Source organism: Podarcis melisellensis (assembly GCF_964234715.1).
Source record: "Podarcis melisellensis genome assembly, chromosome: 10".
In the NCBI taxonomy this organism is placed as follows: Eukaryota; Metazoa; Chordata; class Lepidosauria; order Squamata; family Lacertidae; genus Podarcis; species Podarcis melisellensis.
Window position 1 is genome coordinate 44,716,545 of NC_138542.1, and position 21,442 is coordinate 44,737,986.

The window sequence follows — 21,442 nt, forward strand, 5'->3', positions numbered from 1 at the left end:
TACGGGGCAGGTTGTTGGATCTGTTTCTGAGCTTTTCTAGATAGTTATCTGCCTAAGAGCAGTGTTAGAAATTCACATAAAAGGTAAAGGTACCCCTGACCGTTAGGTCCAGTTGCAGACGACTCTGGGGTTGCGCGCTCATCTCGCTCTGTAGGCCGAGGGAGCCAGCGTTTGTCTGCAGACAGCTTCTGGGTCATGTGGCCACCATGACAAAGCTGCTTCTGGTGAACCAGAGCAGCTCATGGAAACGCCGTTTATCTTCCTGCTGGGGAGGTACCTATTTATTTACTTGCACTTGATGTGCTTTTGAACTGCTAGGTGGGCAGGAGCAGGGACCGAGCAACGGGAGCTCACCCCGTTGCGGGGATTCAAACTGCCGACCTTCCGATCGGCAAGCCCTAGGCTCTGTGGTTTAGACCACAGCGCCACCCATGTAGAAACGCACATATATAAGCTAATTGACAAATGGCACCTTAATCTAGGTTACAGTCATCACCACGGAATGTCTGCTTGTGATTTTTTCAATGAAATTATTATTGTTGTTATTTTATTATTATTATTGTTGTTATACTTTTATTTTTATTTTTTTCTATACTGCTTTATATTTTAAACACATGAAAACATCCAATAAAACAATCCAGAATAAAACTGTGAATGTAACACCTAAGTGTAAGGTGGATGGAGGTCTGGAGCCTTGAAATGTATGCAGTTTTACATCCTTCTTCCTAACTGGTGCTTCTTTAATGGCCTCATTCTATTGAGCCTAAAGCATTCAACCTAAACTCCCTGCCTTTGGCAGAGAAGTGATCATGGCTCAGTGATGCTAGCGAAGTGCTGGATACGCTTTACTCTTGAAATAAATCATCCACTGGAAAGGAATGAGATCTTCCAGGGCATTCTTTTCTCTCGGGACTGTAATCTCTCATTAATGTGAATGGGATCAACAGATAAAATCATATTCTTTATGCCATTGAATGCAACTTACATACTGATAGGTAACCCAGCCTAGGTTTCAGCTGAACTGCACTACCAAATATTTTGTGCTTAGCAGAATCAACAGGCGCATTAACCATAACTTCGCTAGCAATTTAAAATGAATCATGGTGTGTGAAATTCAGTCATGCCACCTCTGCTGCTTCTTAGTCTTTGTGCCCCTATCCCACTAATTGCCAGGCTCACAGTGCTGCAGCGACAGCAGAAACCACAACTGGTAGAATGTCTTTGGGGGGACATAGCAATCCTATGCCCTCTTGGCTGCTCCCTTCCTTTCTGTGTAAAGTACCTAGACCCTCCTGTCTCTAACCCTCCTTTTCCAACTCCACGTCCTGACCACCCACTGCTTCCTCAGGCCACAGCTTGTCAGGTCACTGCCTACTCTGTTCCCCTTCCTTTCTCTGGCATGTGTCTAGATCAGGGGTTCCCAAACTGCAGTCCACAGACCACACATGCTTCATTCAGGTGATCCATGCTGTAAATTGTGGCTGAAGACAATAGACAGCACATCTATAGCATTAAATATTCATATTGATTTTAATTGTATTTCTATTGCTTACTTTGTTTCTTATATATTGTTTTTTATTGTATTACAGCTTGAATTCCATAAAATTGTAAGGCACAGTGCATTACAGTTGCTAAACAACAGGCAGAAAAATCATTAAGTCCACCAAGATGCTCAGCCGTTTTCAAGTGGACTGTGGGTGGGAAGGTTGGAAACCATGGTTTTATATCATTCTCCCTTGTTCTCCTTCCATCTCCCACATAAAATTCTACTCATCTTAAGCCTTGTGACATTCCTCCAGGGGTTGAATTTCTCATTGTTGCCCTTTCATGCCTCAATTCCCCCTCTCCTGCCCTACCTTTAGGTGGTTCCTCCTCCTTATTTATTAAATGAATTAGTTACTTTTTTCTATGGGAACTCAAAGTGACTTACAACCCTTTAATCCCAAAACAAAACAAAAAAACAGATACATTAAAATCAGTATTGAAAAAGACAATTATTAAAGTTTGTTCCCCACTGTGCACCTCATACAGCTTTCTTGCTTTGGTACTCACTTTTCTCTACCTGGAATCAACAATTGGGGCCAATTCATATGCCACTGTGGAGGAGGGGTTGCACAGCCTCTTGGCTTTGTGAAGATTTTTGGAGTGTTTTTATTTGAGGAATTCTGGTTCTTTTTGTTTATAGGTATTGCGGGAATGCTTACAGGATCGTTCTGATTCAGTTATATGAATAGTTGCAAGATTTAAGTGCCTCCACAGTCACGAAGGTTATGTTCACATTGGCACTTTAGTTCTGGAACTCCTGTTTGACATACTCCCACTATTATAGGGTTCACACTTGCCTAGTACGGTAGTTACTTAGGTTTTAATTAATGCCATAAAATCCAGCTATAGTTGGCTGTTTTCCCTGGGATAAAGGCAATTATGTAAACTAATTGGGTGGCAGTTAACAAAGTTTTACTGAAGAGTATACGTAATTCCATTGAAATTAACAAACATAACCAAGTTAGGTCAATTAATTTCAGTGGGTCTACTCTGAATATAATTTAGTTGAATACAAGACTTTGGGAAGAGACTGTAACTACTTTTTCTATCTGACCCTAAATAGTTCATATCCTTTGCAAAAATAGCATCATTTTTACAACCTTATTTAGTGCAAGGGCATCTGGGATAGACACTGTTTTTCTCGGTGTGTGGGGGCTGAGCAAAGAGGAGCAGTAGTAGGTTACTCCTGTTTGAAGTGGTAATATGAATAGGACACACGTTGTAGTTACTCCTGGAGTCAAAGGTTACTGTTTTTAAAAGATTGGTGTAACTCTCCTTGAGGCTGATTTTGCTGTTATTCATACCAAATAAAGTAAATTTCTCTAGGTGCTGTCATTGAATCTCCAGTCCTTTTAATCCACAGATTACATAGATATATTACGGCAAATGTCCAAAATTTGGAGAAGGATAATATTTATCTGTAAATACACATAATCCCAGATGAATTCAGCAAATGCCCTCAAACAAATGCTTCTTCAGTTTTCAGGCCTATATTGGTGAACAATGCCAACTAAATTTAAGTGACTGTCAGCTTCTGTTGGTGCATCCCTGAGTTTTTCGACATGTAGCCAGACTGGGCAGCTCCTTCTCATTCCCCCCCGTCTCCCCATTGTTGATGCAAGGGCTGGTGTAGATTGGGTGGCTGTTTGGGGGCATACAAGTAGAACAAGAGACGTAGGAACCTACAGATCCCAATAATGTTCCATAGTTCTTTCCCCTGCTGATCCCTCCGAATGTCCCATATTGCCCCACCTCCCACGTCTGGTGGAATGCCACAGTGGGACATACATGCCTCCAGAGCTTTCTGTGGGTGTACTGAAGTGCTTTAGTGGCATAAGTGCTGTTGTGTTGGCAGGCTGCCCACTCTTCCAGCCGATCAGCACTTATGTTGCTTCCTATAGCCTTTAGCTGGCCTAATGCCAGCTTGTAGGATTGTAGCCTTAAACTTGTGTGGAGGAATTTAACACTTAATGACATCCAGGAGTGTGCCAACTGCAGTGTGATCCCATTTGTACTATATATAAATTGTTTAAGGCATTTTTGTGTGAAAATATCCTATCAAAGGAGAACTAGTCATGGCATTTGGGGTACAGGCAAATTTAAAACCAAACTATTCCAAGATCTGTTGCTAAATAAAACATCATCTTCCTTATATACCACCCCTCCATAAGAAGAAAAGGTTCCTGAAATCCGGTTTTATCACTGCATGATATAGAACATAGGAAAAATGGGTTTAAAGGACTCTAGGCATAGTACAACATGAGTGTTAGTGTTGAGATACCAGTCAACTGAGCAGTCAAATATTTCATGAAACCATGAATTCTGTATGTGGGTAGCGTGGCTTAACTTTATTGGGTAATGTTTTTCAGCCTGAGGGCTATATTCCCTTGTGGATTACCTTCTGTGGCTACTTGCCAGCTGTGGGCTGAACCAAAGCCAGAAGTCGACAGGACAACATCCATCCTTCCAGATATACACATACAGGATTTCCCCACCACTTACTGTGCTTGTGTTCTTAAAATACATGTTGGGGAATGTTGCTATTGTGCAAATGTCAGATTTTGATCTGAGGTATGTAGAATGCCAAATATGCAGCTCAGACATATATCTGACAGATACAAAGTAGCCCCTTTTTCTATTCACTTCCTATGTTTGATTGGTTACCCCCCCCCACCCCCGAATGTAGGGGGAAATGATGTAGGAAGGACTCATGTTTTTTCCTCTTTTGTTTTTATTTGTACTGGAACGGGCAGGTACAAGGAATGGTCACTAGACCACATGTGGGTAACCTGTGCCACCATTTTTACCTCTGCTACTAGATTTGGTGCCAGTTCTTCTGCAAAAGCTGTGGCCGTGCCAATATTGTCACTGAAACCTGTCACTAGTGTTGCTTCCAAAAGTATTGCTGAAAAGTATTTCTGATTGCCCTCCAGTTGGCACAACTGCCTTGTGCCCTGCCAGCCTCTGAATGGTCTATCCAGCTCTCTAATCCAGCACCAGTTCCTGCTTCCATCCACAGCTCACAGTTTGCTTGATGCTCTACCAAGGTGTATTAGGTGTGACATTTCAAAAAGCCCATTCCATCTCCTTTCCCAGCAAGTATGCCTGACATCTGCTCTGGTTGAATGAGAGCTTCTGTTAGCCAGCACACAAGGAGGGCAGTGGTGAGGCCTAGCTGAGGGTGGGAGATCTCCAGGACCAAGACTGGCCTTCCTCCCCAGGGCTGGGGGCTACTCTGGATTGAATCAATAAAGCAATAAAGCAAGATCCATAGAACATTACTATTTTGTGTGTAAGAATCATATTGTTCCTCAGTTTGATCTCCTCCAAGTCATTTCTCCTCTATTTGTCCCTGCCATGTGTGACAGAAACAGGTCACTGAATGAATGAAGGGATGATGGATTGATGTGTGTGTGTGTGTGTGTGTGTGTGTGTGTGTGTGAGAGAGAGAGAGAGAGAGAGAGAATGAATTAATTAATTAATAGTTGATTGAAGGGGAGAGGGAGAGAAGGGGAGACTCACCCATACATTTGGCTTTTGTGCCAGTATGTGACCCTCACCATTTTTCTGCAAGGGAGTGCCTGAAAAGGTTACCCAGCCTTCATGAGAAAGATATGAGGCTAAGTGGAATATTTATTACAGCTGGAACCTAAGTATGCTTATTTGGAAATGGGTCCCATTGGGTTTAGTGGGATTTGCTTCTTAATACAGCATGCTATACACACTTACCTGGGAGTCTCAAAGTTGCTTCTCAGAAAACATATATAGGATTATGCTGTAAATTTGCTTAAAATCCTATGTATGTTGAATTTACTTCCAAGGAGAGGAACGTATCTGGGCTTTTTTGTCCTTTTAAAATCGTGTCATCCCAGTTTGCATTGCTTTAGTCTAGTCGGTTGTCATTAACTAGAGCAGAGCTTTCCAGACATTTCATGTTAGAGACACACTTTTTAGACATTCATCATTTTGCAACACAGTAATTCAGTTTTACTAGCAAACCGGAGGTTAAACTAACCCCTTTCCAGCCCCAGGAGGCACATGGGGAGCATTCACGCGACGCACCTACACACTGCAGCAGACACACTAATGTGTCGCGACACATAGTTTGGAAAGCTCTGAACTAGGGACTAGTCTAGTTGAGCCTGTAATATGTTTTAAGCTCTGGCTCACTAAGGAGGGAACACACAAGAATAGGTGTAGGTAACTAGCTTTCCACATTGGCACCTGAACTCAGGGTAGCAGTCCCCACTTTCGTTATGGATTTAGGTGCAAGGAGATAAGGCATACCTAACAAACTGAAATACTTGGGAATGATATGAATTCAAGGAACTTGTTTCCTGTTTAACACTGGACAGCTTTATAAAGAAGTAGCCTAGGAGCATAAATGGGTTGAGATTTATGTATAGGGTAGAGCTTCCAACGTCCTAAAGGAAAACTCAAGCATATTATTAAAGGAAAATTCTTATTTAAGAGACAAGTTAACATAAAATTAGTCATATAAAAAAATAGAATAAAGAAAAATGTTAGCTAATATGCTGTCATGGCTCTTAGTAAAGGTAAAGGGACCCCTGACCATTAGGTCCAGTCGTGACCGACTCTGGGGTTGCGGCGCTCATCTCGCTATACTGGCTGAGGGAGCCGGCGTACAGCTTCCGGGTCATGTGGCCAGCATGACTAAGCCGCTTCTGGCAAACCAGAGCAGCACACAGAAACACCGTTTACCTTTCCATCGGAGTGGTACCTATTTATCTACTTGCACTTTTGACGTGCTTTCAAACTGCTAGGTTGGCAGGAGCAGGGACCCAGCAACGGGAGCTCACCCTGTGGGTCCTAGGCTGTGGTTTAACCCACAGCGCCACCCGCGTCCCATCATGGCTCTTAGATATTCACAATTTAGACTGTACTCTGATATACATGGTTGAAAACAATACAATTTATTTCTTAATGTCCCATAATTTCCTCATACATTGTAAATATTAATGATTACAGCAGGAGAACATGGCATTATTTATTAGAACATGCAGTCTCCCTTACACAGAATCCAGTGAAAAGCAAATTTAGTCTCACAGGGTCAGGGAATTTTCAGATAGAATGACATCATTAACATGTGCTAATCAAAGGGTATTACATTACAGTGGTGTAAGTGATGGGAGTAAATTTCTGTTACCTTTGGGCACTTCTCTGTGGGAATGTCTAGGCTGGCCTCCCAATGGAAGACACAGCTACTGAGTCAGATTTGCACACATTAAGAATTCCATCTCTGTATTCCCTGCATTTAACTTAAGGAGATGAAGTGGGTAGGCCTCCCAGTGGAAGGTACTGACTGGTATTTTTACAAACACATTTGTGTTTGTAAAAATAAACAAAGAGTTCCATATATTTATTTCCTGTGTCTTATCTTAAGGGAAAGGACAATGCAGAAATGTTCCAACCAGCTGGATAAAGTTGGGTTAGTGAAATATAAATCAAGGCTATTCATTAGATCAGCATTCCCCAATTTGGTGCCTTCCAGATGTTGTTGGACTACTACAACTCCCATCAGTCCTGACCATTGGCCATGCTGGCTGGGACAGATGAGATTTGTAGGCAGTGAGCTGGGGAAAGTTGAATGAGACCTTTCAGCTGATTGGGATCTGCAAGTTTCATTCAAAAAATCATCAGTCTTGGGTGGAAGAATTAAATTTAACAAGATAATTATGGGTGTAGGAATTCATACTCTAATAAGTGAGGCCTTGTCAAAAAAACCTTGCAGTGTGTATACTCAGGATCCCAGCCATGTTTCAATTTCCCCCCTCAACTATCAGTCAAAATTTTGTTTGCTGAGCATGCTCAGTCATTTATTTTGTTTGTGGGTGTGGGGTAACCTCACTGGTGCTCATTCTCAGCTATCATGGACATGACATATAAAAATAGGTCCTCAGTGAGACCAGGAAATTACCTGTTCAAAGAATAAGCCAAACCATGGTTTAATGCAAATATGTAGGCTCCGAAGAGAGGATTGTGGCTGCTTTACTCCTCCCTGGCCATTTTGCTGTTTTGCTTCCCTGTCATCCAGAGAATTCATAGTTTAGCCCTCCTGGACAAATCATAAGCCATAGAATATAGGAAAACCTTGGTTACAGCTTTAAGCTGCAGGGAGCTAAACCATAAGCCCAAATTCCAATGACACACTGAGCCCGGCCATGCACGCACATTTGCCCTAAACCATAGCTTTGCTTAGAATGCCACGTGACCCAGGCCAATAAGATGGTGCCCCTCTGTCCTTTTCCAGCCATTTGATTCCACCCCTGCCCCACCCCCATTATTTCACACACACCCTCCCCTGAGTAAGCATGCATTCTGTGAACACTGAGCTAGCTCAACCCTCATTGGGCCTCTTTTCTTGGGGTTTTGTTCTTTTACAGTTTTTTCCTAAATATGTTTCCCTACTTATGCAAATGCTAATTAGATTACTGCAACCCTCTGTGTGGGTGGTGTGCTTTTGACTACATAAGCAGCAGCACTAGGGGAGTGGAATTGGAAGTAGCATATAGTGTACATGTGGGGCCTTGCAAACAAAATTGTGTGTGTGTGTGTGTGAGAGAGAGAGAGAGAACTTTCAAAGCAAGAGAGTAAGTGTTGAGTGTCTATATCTCTATATATCCATGTCATTTCCAGCCACTCCGTCCTCCCCACCACCCCAATTTTTCATTTCACACACCCCTCAACTGCCAACCAGCATTCTGTGGGTATTAAATATGCATAGACCTTATTAGGTTGGTGGGTTTTTTAGGTTTTTTTGTGCCTGGCTGTTGCCATTTTAGCTACATAAGCAGGGAATTGTATAGGAATTAGGCATGATGATGCCTAAAATGGCACCTTGAGCAATCAGTTAGTTACCTGAGACAAGGCAGGCTAATTCCTCTATTCTATCAGAGTAGCAAGGTCAGTGGCAGCCAGGATACCATAACTCCCTGCCAGCACAGATAAGGGAGGTGTAATAACTGTGGTGAGTGCAGAGGAACAGAAAGCAAAAGTAAGAAGAGAAGGGAAATCTAGGAGAGTATTTCAAGAAAACGATTAGATAATTAGATGAAGGGAGAAGCTAATAACCATTAGGAGCGATATTTACATCTTGTAACACATCGTACTGGTGAGTGTTTAGATAGTTTTTCTTTCAACATACTTTCTTACCACACCAGCTAAAAATGAATATAGAAAAGTTACAGGCTATGGTTTATATTTTGGGTCAGTGGACCGCAATAAGCTGTGTGGGTGTAGTTTTATTACTAATCTTATGAAGGCATGTGTGTGTTCAGCTATACCTCTGTTTTCTCCTTTTCTAGAAAATGGAAGTCTCTCTTGCAGAGTTAGAAAGATCTTACATTCAGACATCTTCTAATGTATTTGGTATCTTTTCCTTGCAAATGAGGGATGATTTTACTTGGGGTAGAATACCAGCAGTCAAGTACCAACAATAACAGGCCCTGAGTTTCTTTAATTTCCTGCATTGTGCTTCTGTTTGCCAAATCCAAGGTTTATTGTTACTGAATCTTGGTGGATTTATCAGTTATCAATCTCAGAACACAGAAAATGCATGGTCCCTAAGTAGCCAGTTGACTTTTCTTTGGCTTTTTCTGCTTGGCTTAATAATGAGTTATTTCACTAACAGACAATCAGCTTTTTGGAAATGGGTGAGTGTAGTGCTGCTTTTATATATACTGTAAACTTCCTGTTTCCTTAAGGGATTAATTTGGCAACATGTACTCTGATTTTCAGAGAAATTAAAATAGATTTTAAGCATATGAGGCAAGGATCTTGGATGGTAAGTCATGTGATAATTGATGACAGCAATTTCACACATTCAGGTCAACCAGTGATAACTGTAATTATCACATGAATAACATACTATGCAAACTTGTGCTATGAAGAAGAATTTCTAGCTCTCAAAGCTTTAGCATCCAGACCTTCCCCTGCAGAAATCAAAGTTTAAATTAATGTATGCCTTCAGGGAGAATGTGCTGGAACCATCAAGAGGTAAATGTTTCTTCCTCCCTTGCCTAAGACCCTTGAAGGAGGACCTGTTGCTTAAATATTTACTATAGATCTCTATAGATCTATAGTACTATAGATCACTATAGATCTCTCTCATATCTTTCTGGGGACTTTTGCCTTTTTGGCAGGAACAGGAGTGCATTTAGTTTTTAATATTTTTGAAATGTTAAGATTTTGTTCCAAATTTTGTAAAGTCCCCTTTTTTGGTGCTTCAATGTGTTGTTGCCAGGGAGGTAGGGGTTTTTTGGCTGGAAGGTGGCATATAAATAGTTACAGTAACAAGAACATTAAAGATGGGGCAGCAAGGGTATTGACTAATATTCTGTATTGGGGGGATAGCGAGTGAAAGATGGAATACTTCCTTCAAGTAATTTCTCTGTTGATGGAAGGAATAAGAGCACTTGACTGTAGGTCTGGGATATCTGACACCTGTTGTTCTTTGTCCTGCTCCCAATCCTTGATTAACTTTTAATATTCCAAATCCCAAATGTTACACTCTAAATTTCTGATGCAGAAATAGTTGCCTGGAGAACTCTGTTTCCTTATCGCTTCAGGAATGTTATGTGCATATCAGTCTATAATTCTGCCATATAGAACCTCTTCATGCTATTTGTATCTTGTGAATGAACTCAGCACCCCCTCTTTTTTGAAATAAATTCTGCTTTCATGGCCATTTCCAGATGGCATTTAATGCAACAGTGTTTCAGCTTGGGGGAAATAGCATTTTATCAGCAGGAGTTAATTGTGGTGGACAAGTCAATAGATGTATGTATGTATGTGCTTCAAATTACAGTTGTGCATTGTGTTCTGTAATGCATACCTGTTAAATACAGTATATAGCATATGAAGCACTCTAGCTGACTTGCATATTTTGCTACTGGGATTTATTATAAGGAAGAGGCCTGTTAACCAGTTGTCTATTCTCTTACTTTTGCCCCCCTTTATGGAGTTCTTGCCAAAGCACTTTCAGCACTTTTAGAGCAGAAAGGCTAAGTCTGATCACAGTGTGAAATTTCTTTTCTCTGTAGAATCCATGGCTGTAATACTGTATGCTGTAAGGAGATTCCTAAATCAAAGAAGGGAAAATCCTTGGCTTAATTCAGTGTTTTGCATTTCAAGAAGGTTGCTGCCATCTGCTGTCACTTTAGATGTAGGACAGTTTGTAAAATTAAAGATGGATAGATAGGGGGTAGGTGTAATATTATAGGTATTATATTACAGTTGACTCGCATCTTGCATATGGGTTTTGTTCCAGGGATATTGTGTAAAATTGAAGTCGCATATATTCGAAACAACCCTTAAAAACCAGAAAGTGGCCCGTAAAAACAGTTCAGCATTTACCGGTGCACAACAAGTGATGTTGTTATCTGCCTGACTTGCTGGGCTCTAGCAGGCTCTTTTGAGGTTGTCTGATCTTGCGAGAGCCTCCCAGAGCCCTGTTAGCACTCTGTGTCTTCTGTGCATTTAATTTGTGCAATTTCAACTGGCCGGTCTTCAACAGCATAAGGTTGAAACTGCACATGTTAAACGCATGTACCGGTAAGTTGCAAGTCAACTGTATTTATTTGTAAAACTTCCATCCCACTTTTCTTTCCTAAAATAAAATAAAATAAAATCAAAGACAGGTAACAATCCAAGTAATTAAAAGCAATCCAGAAGCACAGTAAAACAACAATAACAATTAGCAATAAACCCAAACCTAAACCAGCAGACAGTAATAACAGCAATACCAGTAATCAAAAGCATAGCAAGGAGTTACAAATTACAGTACCCACCATCAAAAGCTTCCTGTAATAGCCATGCTTTCACCAGGTGGTAATAGGAAAGGCAATCTGACGTTTGCTGTAATGAGTCCCAAAATGTGAATCAATAAGAAACACATTCCAGATTACCAGCCTCCTTCCTCACAGTTTAAAAAGGACTCAAACACACTCTCCGAGAACTCTACTGTTGGTTCCCTAGGGTATCTATTTTGCTCCTCTATTTTGATTATGATACTGCAATTGTATTGGGTTTTTTTGTAATAAATCTCAATTGTTAATTACCTGGGGCATGCAGGTGAAAGTTCACATCTAGCTCAGTTATTGAAATATTGTTTCTGGGAATAATAGGCACTTCCACTCAGAAACCATTACTTTGAAAGATACCCTACAAGCTGAGTAGATTTTTAAAAGTTTCCTAGGAAACATTTGGTTGAAGCATAGAATGAAGGGTTGAGCCTATGCAAGAAGAGATTTGAAAATGTTAAGGCTCCTTAGCAAACTCAGAAAAATTGCCTATTACCTCTAAATAAATATCTTTGAGAGCCTGTTCACACTTGTTGACTATACTACTCCATCAGGTGATGATTTTAATATGTGAATAAGCCGCCACAGATAGGGCACTCATATAAACTCAGATGCTATTATTTCCAGTAGTGTCAGAACGCATACTGAGCAGCAAGTTATTGCGTGCGGTATGACCAGTGAGGGCTTGGCTCATCATTAATTTTGGTGCCCCTTATTGTGTTGAGCATCACAACTCAAATATTACAAAGGTCCTTCGTGGAAATGCATCTGTATGTCTCTGTACTTTCTCAGTGGTATTGTGTAATGTTGAAAAATTGTTATTAGAGGAATCCTTCTCATAAGTCATTTTTAGTAGACTTGTAGTTCAGCGTAGTGTTAGAGACATAAACAATGTAACAACACATTCGACTCGTTTGGGATCATCAAACCCTTCCTTACCCATGAAGCTGAGCTTAGATAAGCTGTTACATTGCACTTCTGATTCTTGCTGTATTGTGGCGTCATGAAGCTAGGTACACAGTGAAAAATGGTTCAGATAGTCTGTTGCCTGGGCAAGCAACAGTCTCCTCAGTGTGTAGTTTGACTACCACTGCTTCTGCTGACCTCTTCCTTTCATCTTGTATGCCCTTCGGTCTGTTTCACATCTCTAGATGTATCACATTAGAATGACAGCTAATTGTGATGTCATAGTGTTTTTCTTTCTTTATCCACATTAGTATTTAGAAGTACCCCTTAGTAACCAGTGCTTAGCATACTAAGGCAATATTTTTATTTAGTGTGAAGTGGTTCTGTGGTCTTTATAGTTTATGTACATCCTGTTTGCATATTTTTAAAATTTTTGCTACATACGCTATATATTTTTTAAAAACCTCCGCATAATTTACTGCTTAGTATAATAGAAGGACAGGTATCGTGTAGAAGGGAGAATTACATTTTTAGCCTGTCAATTCTTTTAGACTTATGGGCTCAGTTTAAAATGCTGGGTTTGATCTGTAAGGCATTTTGTATCTCAGGACCTCCGTACCTATTCCTATATGAACCTAATCAGACCTGGATCTGTGTGCTTTCTCTGAGGGATGTGTGGAGGGTGGCAGCATGAGAACAGGCCATCTCAGTGGTGGCTTCTCATTTGCAGAATGCTCTTCCCAGGGAAGCATGCCTGACACCATCATTGCTTGCTTGTTGGTGCCAAGCTAGATTTATTTACTCAGACCTTTGATTTTTACTTGGGAGGTTAGTGAGTTATGGGTTGTTTTACTTTTTAGTGCTCATCTTTAGGGGAAGGTTAAGATTTGCCCTTTTATAAACACAGTATTATTTTTTTTTTCTGTGTTGCTTTATGATACTTATCTCTGTGTAAAAAGCAATGGATAAATAAAATATAACCCATGCATACAGTATGTATTTAACTTGTTTAGATCAACAATGTCCTGGGTTCCTTCAGGAGGAAGGATGGGATAAACATTGAATGAATAAATGGATATCTGCCTAATTTTTTGTTTCTGTCGCTGCTCCCTAATATGATGGTGTCTAGGTATCTGCTATTGACCCATTGTGATCCCTTACCCCACATTTTGGTTTTTGGATCAGTTGTAGGTAGTTTGAAGAGGAAGAACTTTCCTCAAGGTACTTGTCAGGATGTATTGAAAGTTGGTACCTGTTGTGCTTGCTGTTCATAGTCAGCCTTGTGAGATTCTCAATTTGTACCACATAATGCTGTTTGATTATCACTCACAGGGCAGAACATTTTAGAGCCATGAAACTGTTGCTGTCATAAATTCTGATTGTGGCACAATGTTGCTTGCTTTGCAAAACTTTGAATAGGGCTGGCAGGCTACAGTGTTTGCTACAGTTGTTGTATAGGAATCAAAACCTTTGGCCCCTAGACTATTGGCCATGATGGTTGGGAGTAATAGGAGTTTGAGACCAACAATTTCTGGAAGGTTCCTCATCCCTAGTCTAATAGTTTCCAAAAAATAAAAATCATTGCACTGCTGGAGAGACTGCAGACAGTCATGTACCTGTTTTCATATGCAGGGGCCAACTATACAAATTAAGCAGATAAATAAATATGGGGAAAGCAAAATGTTACTTAGAGAAGGATCTGAAATACTTTCCTTGAAACTTGAATTTGTTTTATTCTGGGTTGTTTTATTTCATGTTTTGATGTGTTGTAAACAGCTTTGAGATTTTTTTTTTCTTTAAAACAAAGCGGCATAGAAATGAATAATGATGATGACGATGATGGCGATGATAATGAATTCCACCACAAAAAAGATTCCTAGACATTCCGTTGCGGCGACTGTAACCTAGGTTAAAGGTGCTATTTGGCGATTTGCTTACATATCTGAATTTTTAATACATCATGTTGTTGTCGGCATCTGTCTGTCTCAGGAGTGCCTTTGGGGTTGAAGTCAAACTGTTGGAAGGTTACAGCGCCTGCTGTGGCTGTAGAGACCAATATGGGTTAAAAGGAATGTAACTGGCAACTACTGGCCATACACACTGTGGATGACTGTAAACAAAAAAAGAGATAATTCCAGTCATAAGGGAAGAACAAGTGTTTTAGAGAACAACATCGATACAATCAGTGCATTTTACTATACATTAGTTATTTGTTTATAATGTTACATATTGTTTTGTTTTTATAATAGAAGCAAATACATTAAAAAAAAAGTCTATCCCAGTTGCTGGGATTGATAAAAGAGGTTAGTGCAATGCACAGGCTACCAGGTGGGAGGAAGTCGAAGATAGTTGTCACTCTTAAGTTGTGGTGCTTGGAAATTAAATGTCAAAATCTCTGATATAAGGCAAGGGTTAGGTCGCTTCATTTCTGGAAATGTTCCTTTTCTTTTTGCCAAGATTGTGGAGCTTTGTGCCCTATTCATTCTTGAAAGAAGCAGATGGCTCCAGATCCCAGGAGGTGGAGAAGCTGGAGCTATTATGGTGCTCGTAGACTGTGGAAAGCAGCAGCATCTGTCAGATTGGAGACTTGTTTGACAGCAGGGAAGCTGGCAGCAGTAGCAGATGAGTTCTGCCGGGCACAGTCGGTGGAGCTATAGTTCAGTAGAAAGTACATTTGTGTAGGTGGTGGAGGGTAATCCTAGTAATCACGCAAATGGGACTTTTATTCCTGAGGCTAATTGCTGCACTGGGGGAGTGATTTTTGGAAGTGACAGCTGGGGAGAGAAGGGTTAGCCTTCCCCAAGTGTCAGCACCCCTGAAAATTGTAAACAAGCTCTGTGGCAAACAGGCTCAAAAAAAAGCTCCTATTCATATGAATGGGATCTTTTTTCAAAACCAGAAATGGGGGGGGGGGAGAGATAAGTAGAGGCAAAGTTTAAATAACTGTGTATTGAGAGTGGAGGGCCCTCAGGCTGAAAAAGCTTTCCCACTCCTGCTCTAAGCGACTTTTTTATAATGAATTTTTATTAATTTCCCAATATTTACCCAATATTACCACAGTTTTGCCAGTTATACAGATTTCAATTAATATCAAGATAATTCTAATTATTTCCAAATTTATCCAATTTAATCAAAGTGGTTTCCTAAGCTCCTTGATCAGTGTTTTTTATCCAGTTCTTGTATTTCTGCAGTTCATATTTTTATTAACATCTAATTACATTTCAGTTGGTATATTAATTCTTAAGATAACAGCTGCATTTTTAGAGATTACTATTCATGTTAATACCTTATCTAACTTTCCATAGGATTTAAAATGAGCTGCTCTTACTATTTTCTTTTTCTCCGCATGTGTCAGTCTGAATATGTCCAATTATAAGGTCCTTAGCCTTTATCTGCTGTCCCATTCTTGAAATTCCTCCAATTGCTGTTATCTCTCAGCATAACTGGGATGGGGCTATTCCTGAGGAATTCTCAAAATATCTCATTAGTTCCCTCCCATCGTGCTTTCATCTTGCTTGGTGTTTCTGGACAATAATATACTCCAACAGTCCACTCTTTCTCACTACTCAATCACCGTCTAGAAATTTTCACAGCCCAAGAAAAAGGGATCCAGCTTCCCCTGTAGGGGATCTTGGAGTACTTTCATTTCAATTAATGACCATCAGAGTCTCCATGGCTCCAAATTTCTTTCATCTTTAAGACTGCATTTTGGCCAAAGTCCACTTAAGTTGTATCTCTTCTCTGTTGTTTTTAGGGGGGGGGGGATAGAGATGGTATCCACTCTAATTTTCCAAGATAATCAATTCCAGTATTAGAGCTGTCCCAATCTCTTTAAACCACACACAGCTAACTGTTCTTTCAATCACTAGTTTTATTTCATACTGCAATCCAACTTCATTTTGTATCTTTAAAATTTTATGTCTAGAGAGGGTTGCCGAATCATTAATAAAGAAACTCAAAGTAAACAGGAAACTGGAGGCTCCCCTCTCCGCTATCTACCACCCACACTGAATAAAATCTCTTTCTCAGTTCCAAATCTCAGATCAATGTATCTGGGTAATTCCGCAGTTCTGATGACAACATCTTCTCTCAGAGCGTGCCTGACTTTAAAGCCAATTAAAAATCCAATTAGCAGAAGAACCTCTGCTTCTTAATGGGGACGTGGGAGGGTTTTCACCAGATGAATTGCTTTTACACTCAGTGCCTCCCTGCCCTCTGCTTTCCATGCTGGAGCGAGAGCCAGGTACCAAGATGGACTGCGGGTTAATCCCGTTCCTCCCTTTCCTGGGAGGAATTTTCAAGAATCATTTACCCTCTACCACTCTTCTTTTTCTCCGCCTTCAATCCCCGCAATGTTGTGGGGGCTGCCTCCATTAAGGCAGATTGGAACCGGAAACCTGCTAATGGACGTAGAGATGTAGTTGTTCTTACAATAATGTGAGCAAGGGATGAGGACAAGGACACCAAATACTAGGAGCCCAGGTCACTCCAGCTCCTCCAATAAAACATTTGAGGGGGCAAGTTAATGGGCATTGAACCTTCATTGTGAAAGTGCATCAGAGGAACACAGCTGCTGCCTGGCACTGGCTCACACGCTCCCCAGCTACACCCCCTCTCCTGCCTACCGCCACTCTGTTGCCAGGCTTGGGGGCAGGGACTGATGCCAAAGGAGGTAAATGGACTGTGTGTGCCTTGTCTTGTGATTAGGGAGGCTGCCAAGTCTAAGCTGCATAGGATCAGGGCGGGGCCATACCTACCCACCCCCCAATATTTTATGCAAGTTGGTGCCCCTGGATGAGACAAATAAAGTGCTAGGTAAACAAGCATACAAACAGTATTGTGAGAAGATAGTGTTTCAGAATGAATAATCATCCATGCGTTTGCAGTATTTACAAATATTATTAAATAATGCCCAGTTGAAAACTTTTAGGCATAGAGGGTGTTAGGCTATAGGGTTTGGGAATAGGAGAAGCTGTGAGCTGTGGACAACTGAGTAAGGTTGACACAGTTTCTGATATTGCCCTTGTTCATTTTACACCAGTAGTTGGAAAAGTGTGGTGTCAATTTTATTAAATAATCCTAGACAAAAGAATTAAGCAAATGAAGCTGTGTGTTTGGGTGTCTGTAAAACAGTGGTAAAAGATTCACTTACATAAATTCTTTTTGTCTACAGCTGTTAGAAGTACAGAAGCAGATGAATTTTTATGTGATGGAAACAAAGGGATGGGGTAAAATCAAAAGTTTGTATACAAGTTAGTGTTCTATCTTTCCATTTCTTTCAGAAATGTTCTCATTGCCAGGAGCCAGGAGCCACCCTAGGCTGCTACAACAAAGGCTGCTCTTTCCGATATCATTATCCGTGTGCCATTGATGCAGGTAAGAACAGGGAAATGATTTTGGAATGACTGTTCACTGGTTTTATCTAGAACACTTTATAAGAGAGACATCGTGAAAATCACCTGCCACTTAAAAGTAACCTGTGAGAACTGAATGTGGCACCATTATATAATAAATCACAACAAATTATGGAAAAAGAATTTGCTTCAAATACCAGATTTTATGTTTACAGGTGTCAACCACAAGACAAATATTTATTAATGCAGAGTTTAAAACCTGTTTCCTCTTGGAAAATAATTAGGACTTCTGCCAAAGTATGCTAAAAGTAGAACATAAAGGATCATGATTTGTGTGGTTTCTGCCTTTCCTCATTTGAAGGAGTGAATTGAATTATAGTACCTGATTCCTCTATTAGTATAATTAGATGTAATCATAAGACATTTGGAGTGCCAGAGATTGGCAAGAGACTAAAATGGCAGACCAGTGAATGGAACTGGAACCAGAAAGGATAGCTATTGTTGAGCTGCAAAGCACTTTGCTGTATTTGCTGTAACAACATGCTTGCCCGTTGTTACATTCTTTTTACTGTCATATAAAAATCTTACTTGAAGAATCTTTTGTGTTAGCATATCCTTGTATAGTTCCTCTCATGTGAGTCAGCTCTAATGCTAGATACTTTTGGATGTGCATGCGTTGGAGCTTTTTCTTTGGATTTTGTGGAGCATATGAGACTGGTGCCTGCTTCCCATACTGGTATTTCAACAACATGGAGTTGCTTCTGTTTATAATCTTGACATGACTAAATAAAACTACCTTCTAAGAAAGACATTGAATTCTGCTGAGTCAGCCTTCTATTTTTGGCCTCTCTTAACTTTCTGTAACATAGACAGGAATAGTCTTACTACTGCCGACTGCCTCTGACATAAGAGTGGGAAAATTAAAGAAGAGTACAAATATTAGTAGGTTGCTAGTATGGTCAAAAGTACAGTATGTACATTTCATAGGATGCTGTGGATCTAGATGATTAAAAACTGAGATGAAACATTGTGAATGAGACTTAAGACTTGCATGTCTTCCTGTAGTATAGATGCTGTACTTGGTTCTTTAAGAAAACAAAACAAAATTTTGCAGCTAAATTAATTCTGTGCAAGGAAGTAAGAATGGTACCCCTCCCACCACTAACTGCTGGAAAATTTACCAAGCCCCTCTCCTTCCTGTTTTTCTTCTCCACCTCTCTGAAGGTTGTTTTGTTTTGTTTTGTTTTTGTTTTTAAAACTTGCTTGGTTCCTGTCACAGTGAGTCAAAATTAGCCAGTACCAACTAAGTATGAAGAAAATGTGTGGGATCTTTGCTTCTTGACAACACACATTTATTTATTTGGTTTTCCTTTGTTGTCTGGAGTTCAGAATATTAATGGAGTTTGGAATATAGAGGTCTACCTGCCCTGTAGGAAGAGAAGCAGCAGCCGAGAGTGAGGTTTTGCCAGTTCCACATGCTTCTGCTCTCACCAGCCAAGCTGGGCCTAACCTCCCACTCCAACAGTGGTCATCCATTTTATATGCGCTGTGAGATAGAGAAGCAGCAGCACCTCCTCTCACCATTGTTTTCACCAGCTAGGTTGCCCCCACCCTCAACAAAAATAACTTTTGGAACCAACTCTCTATGAGGAAGAGCAGCAGAATCTGTGGATGATGGTGTCAACTGGGCCCCTGTGAGCCAACTTGCCAAAGGCAGAGTAACAAGAAACCAGAAAATTCCAGCTACATCCCAGAAAGCCAAAACTCTACCTACATTAAAGCTACTTCTAGGAAAGTCTGGCTACCAAACTGTTTCTCAGTGACCAAAGAGCTGACCATTATAATAACTTCACAATAGAAAAAAATGGTGCCTAAATTTGCTTATTTTTATCTTCCATCACCATTGCTTTTTCCTTTTATATCACGTCTTCTTAGACTGTAAACTTGTAGGTAGAGACCATATTGTTTTTATTGATCTGTAAGCAATTATGTGACCTTTCTTGACTGAAGAGCAGGGTATAAATATGTTGAAATAAATGAATGAATGATCACAATGAAGTGGACATTAAAGCATGGTATAGCAATATCTTCGCTAAAAGCTGATGAATTATTGTTATACAAAGATACTTTCTTATGAATGGAATTGTAGCTTATTCTGTAAACAGAAAAATGAATTATATGCTGAATAGAAAGCAATTTGGAATGCTTCTGATTACTGTACAACTATTTTGTGAATATACTATTTTAGAATTTTTCTTTGAGAAATTGGCATATGCAAGTCTATTTCTCAGTTACTATGACTTTGTTTTCTGCTTCTATCCTGAAATTTTCCAAGACAGATATTTTTGCTGTTAGAAAGGAGTAGATATTGCTCTTGTTATCAGTAAGGAATTCACTACCTTGAGTCAAGAACAGTTTAAACTTTTTTTTCAGGGAGGTGGCTACTAAACATGCTGTTATCTATTCACTACTTGTTTGTTATTGGGTGAATCAGTTTGACTTGTGTGGAGAGCCAGACATGCTTACTTCAAACTGACAGTTGCTTCTAATTGGACCTTCACGGCAATCACAAAAAAGCTGTAAAATAATTTTTTGAGGAAGAGATGGTGTCAGTAAGATTGATCTGGTGAGAGGAGAGATTGCTTAACAAAACATTTGGCATCATTTTTTGATGCCATCCTTATAAGAACAATTCTCTTCAGACTGAAGCGTACACAACATTACCCTGGAATGTACAGTAACAAGCCAACTTCATAACCCATGTTTTCAGTTGGCATGTTTTGAAACTGACGAGCAGAGCTTTCCAAACTGTATGTCGCGACACGTTAGTTTGTCGGCTGCAGTGTGTAGGTGTGTCGCACAAACTCTCCCTGCACTCTTCCTGGGGCTGGAAGGGGTTAGTTTAACCTTTGGTTAAACTGAATTACTGTGTCGCAGAATGATGCATTTCCAAAAAGTGTGTCACCAACTTGAAAACTTGGAAAACTCTGCACTAGATTATATTATAAGCCACAGTCCCTGTTCTTGAGAATACCACCAGCCCAAGATTCATTGAAAGCAAAAGCAAATGTCTTCATGCCGTGTAGGAAGAGGAGTGGGGGGAACACGAGACCAGGGCTTGCTTGGGAGTTTACCAGCTTGTACATGCCATCGTAAACCATCCTTCCCTGCTGTTTGGAACTGAATTGGGAATTGGGAGTCTAAAACATCTGGAGGGCACCAAGTTGGAAGGCTGCAATAAACAGTGTTTTCATGTTATGTATGAATGTGGCCCATATGCTTTGAATTGCAGCTGGGATAAATGCTTGCCTTAGAGAACTACACAGAATTGTTTTAGCCTTCTTTAAGCTTCTTTTTATGCGGCTCAGAGCTTGCAATGTGGAACACTGACATACCCCTTGCAGCAAAGGAAACCGAGCCAAAATCAGAGAGAGAAGTTTTTTCCTTGTTAGTCTCATGCTGACTGTTATAACTTTTCCAGCAGATTGCAGCAGGAGGAGGATATGGTTATAGCACATATTTAAGATTATTTCAAATTAGCATGCTTTTATTTACCACTATGGGAGTCACTTGGAGGTTGTAAGGAATTGTGGGGACTGGATCCATTAATGGTTTTCTGAAAACATACTATCTTGACGAAGCAGCTGAAATTTGACACCCTCCCCCTAAAAAAAGATAGTTAAAAGAATGTAAGGTGCAGCAGGATCACATGTCTGAAGCTTGAACTGAAAGTATACCCCGAGGAAGAATGCCCCTAAACAAGTAGATTTTTAATCAAAATTTATTGGTGAGCATGGAATCAATCTGTTAAAGAGC

General features: G+C 40.2%; 1 protein-coding gene across 15 annotated transcripts in view; it reads left to right on the forward strand.

Moving 5' to 3' along the window:
• Positions 1 to 21,442, forward strand: part of TCF20 (transcription factor 20) — a 186,565-nt gene that overhangs the window by 130,414 nt on the left and 34,709 nt on the right. For all 15 annotated transcript variants that reach the window (XM_081928632.1, XM_081928637.1, XM_081928643.1 and 12 more), the window contains one exon: positions 17,555 to 17,648. In XM_081928632.1, coding sequence (XP_081784758.1) covers positions 17,555 to 17,648 — 94 coding nt within the window. The remainder of the gene's footprint in view (positions 1 to 17,554; positions 17,649 to 21,442) is intronic.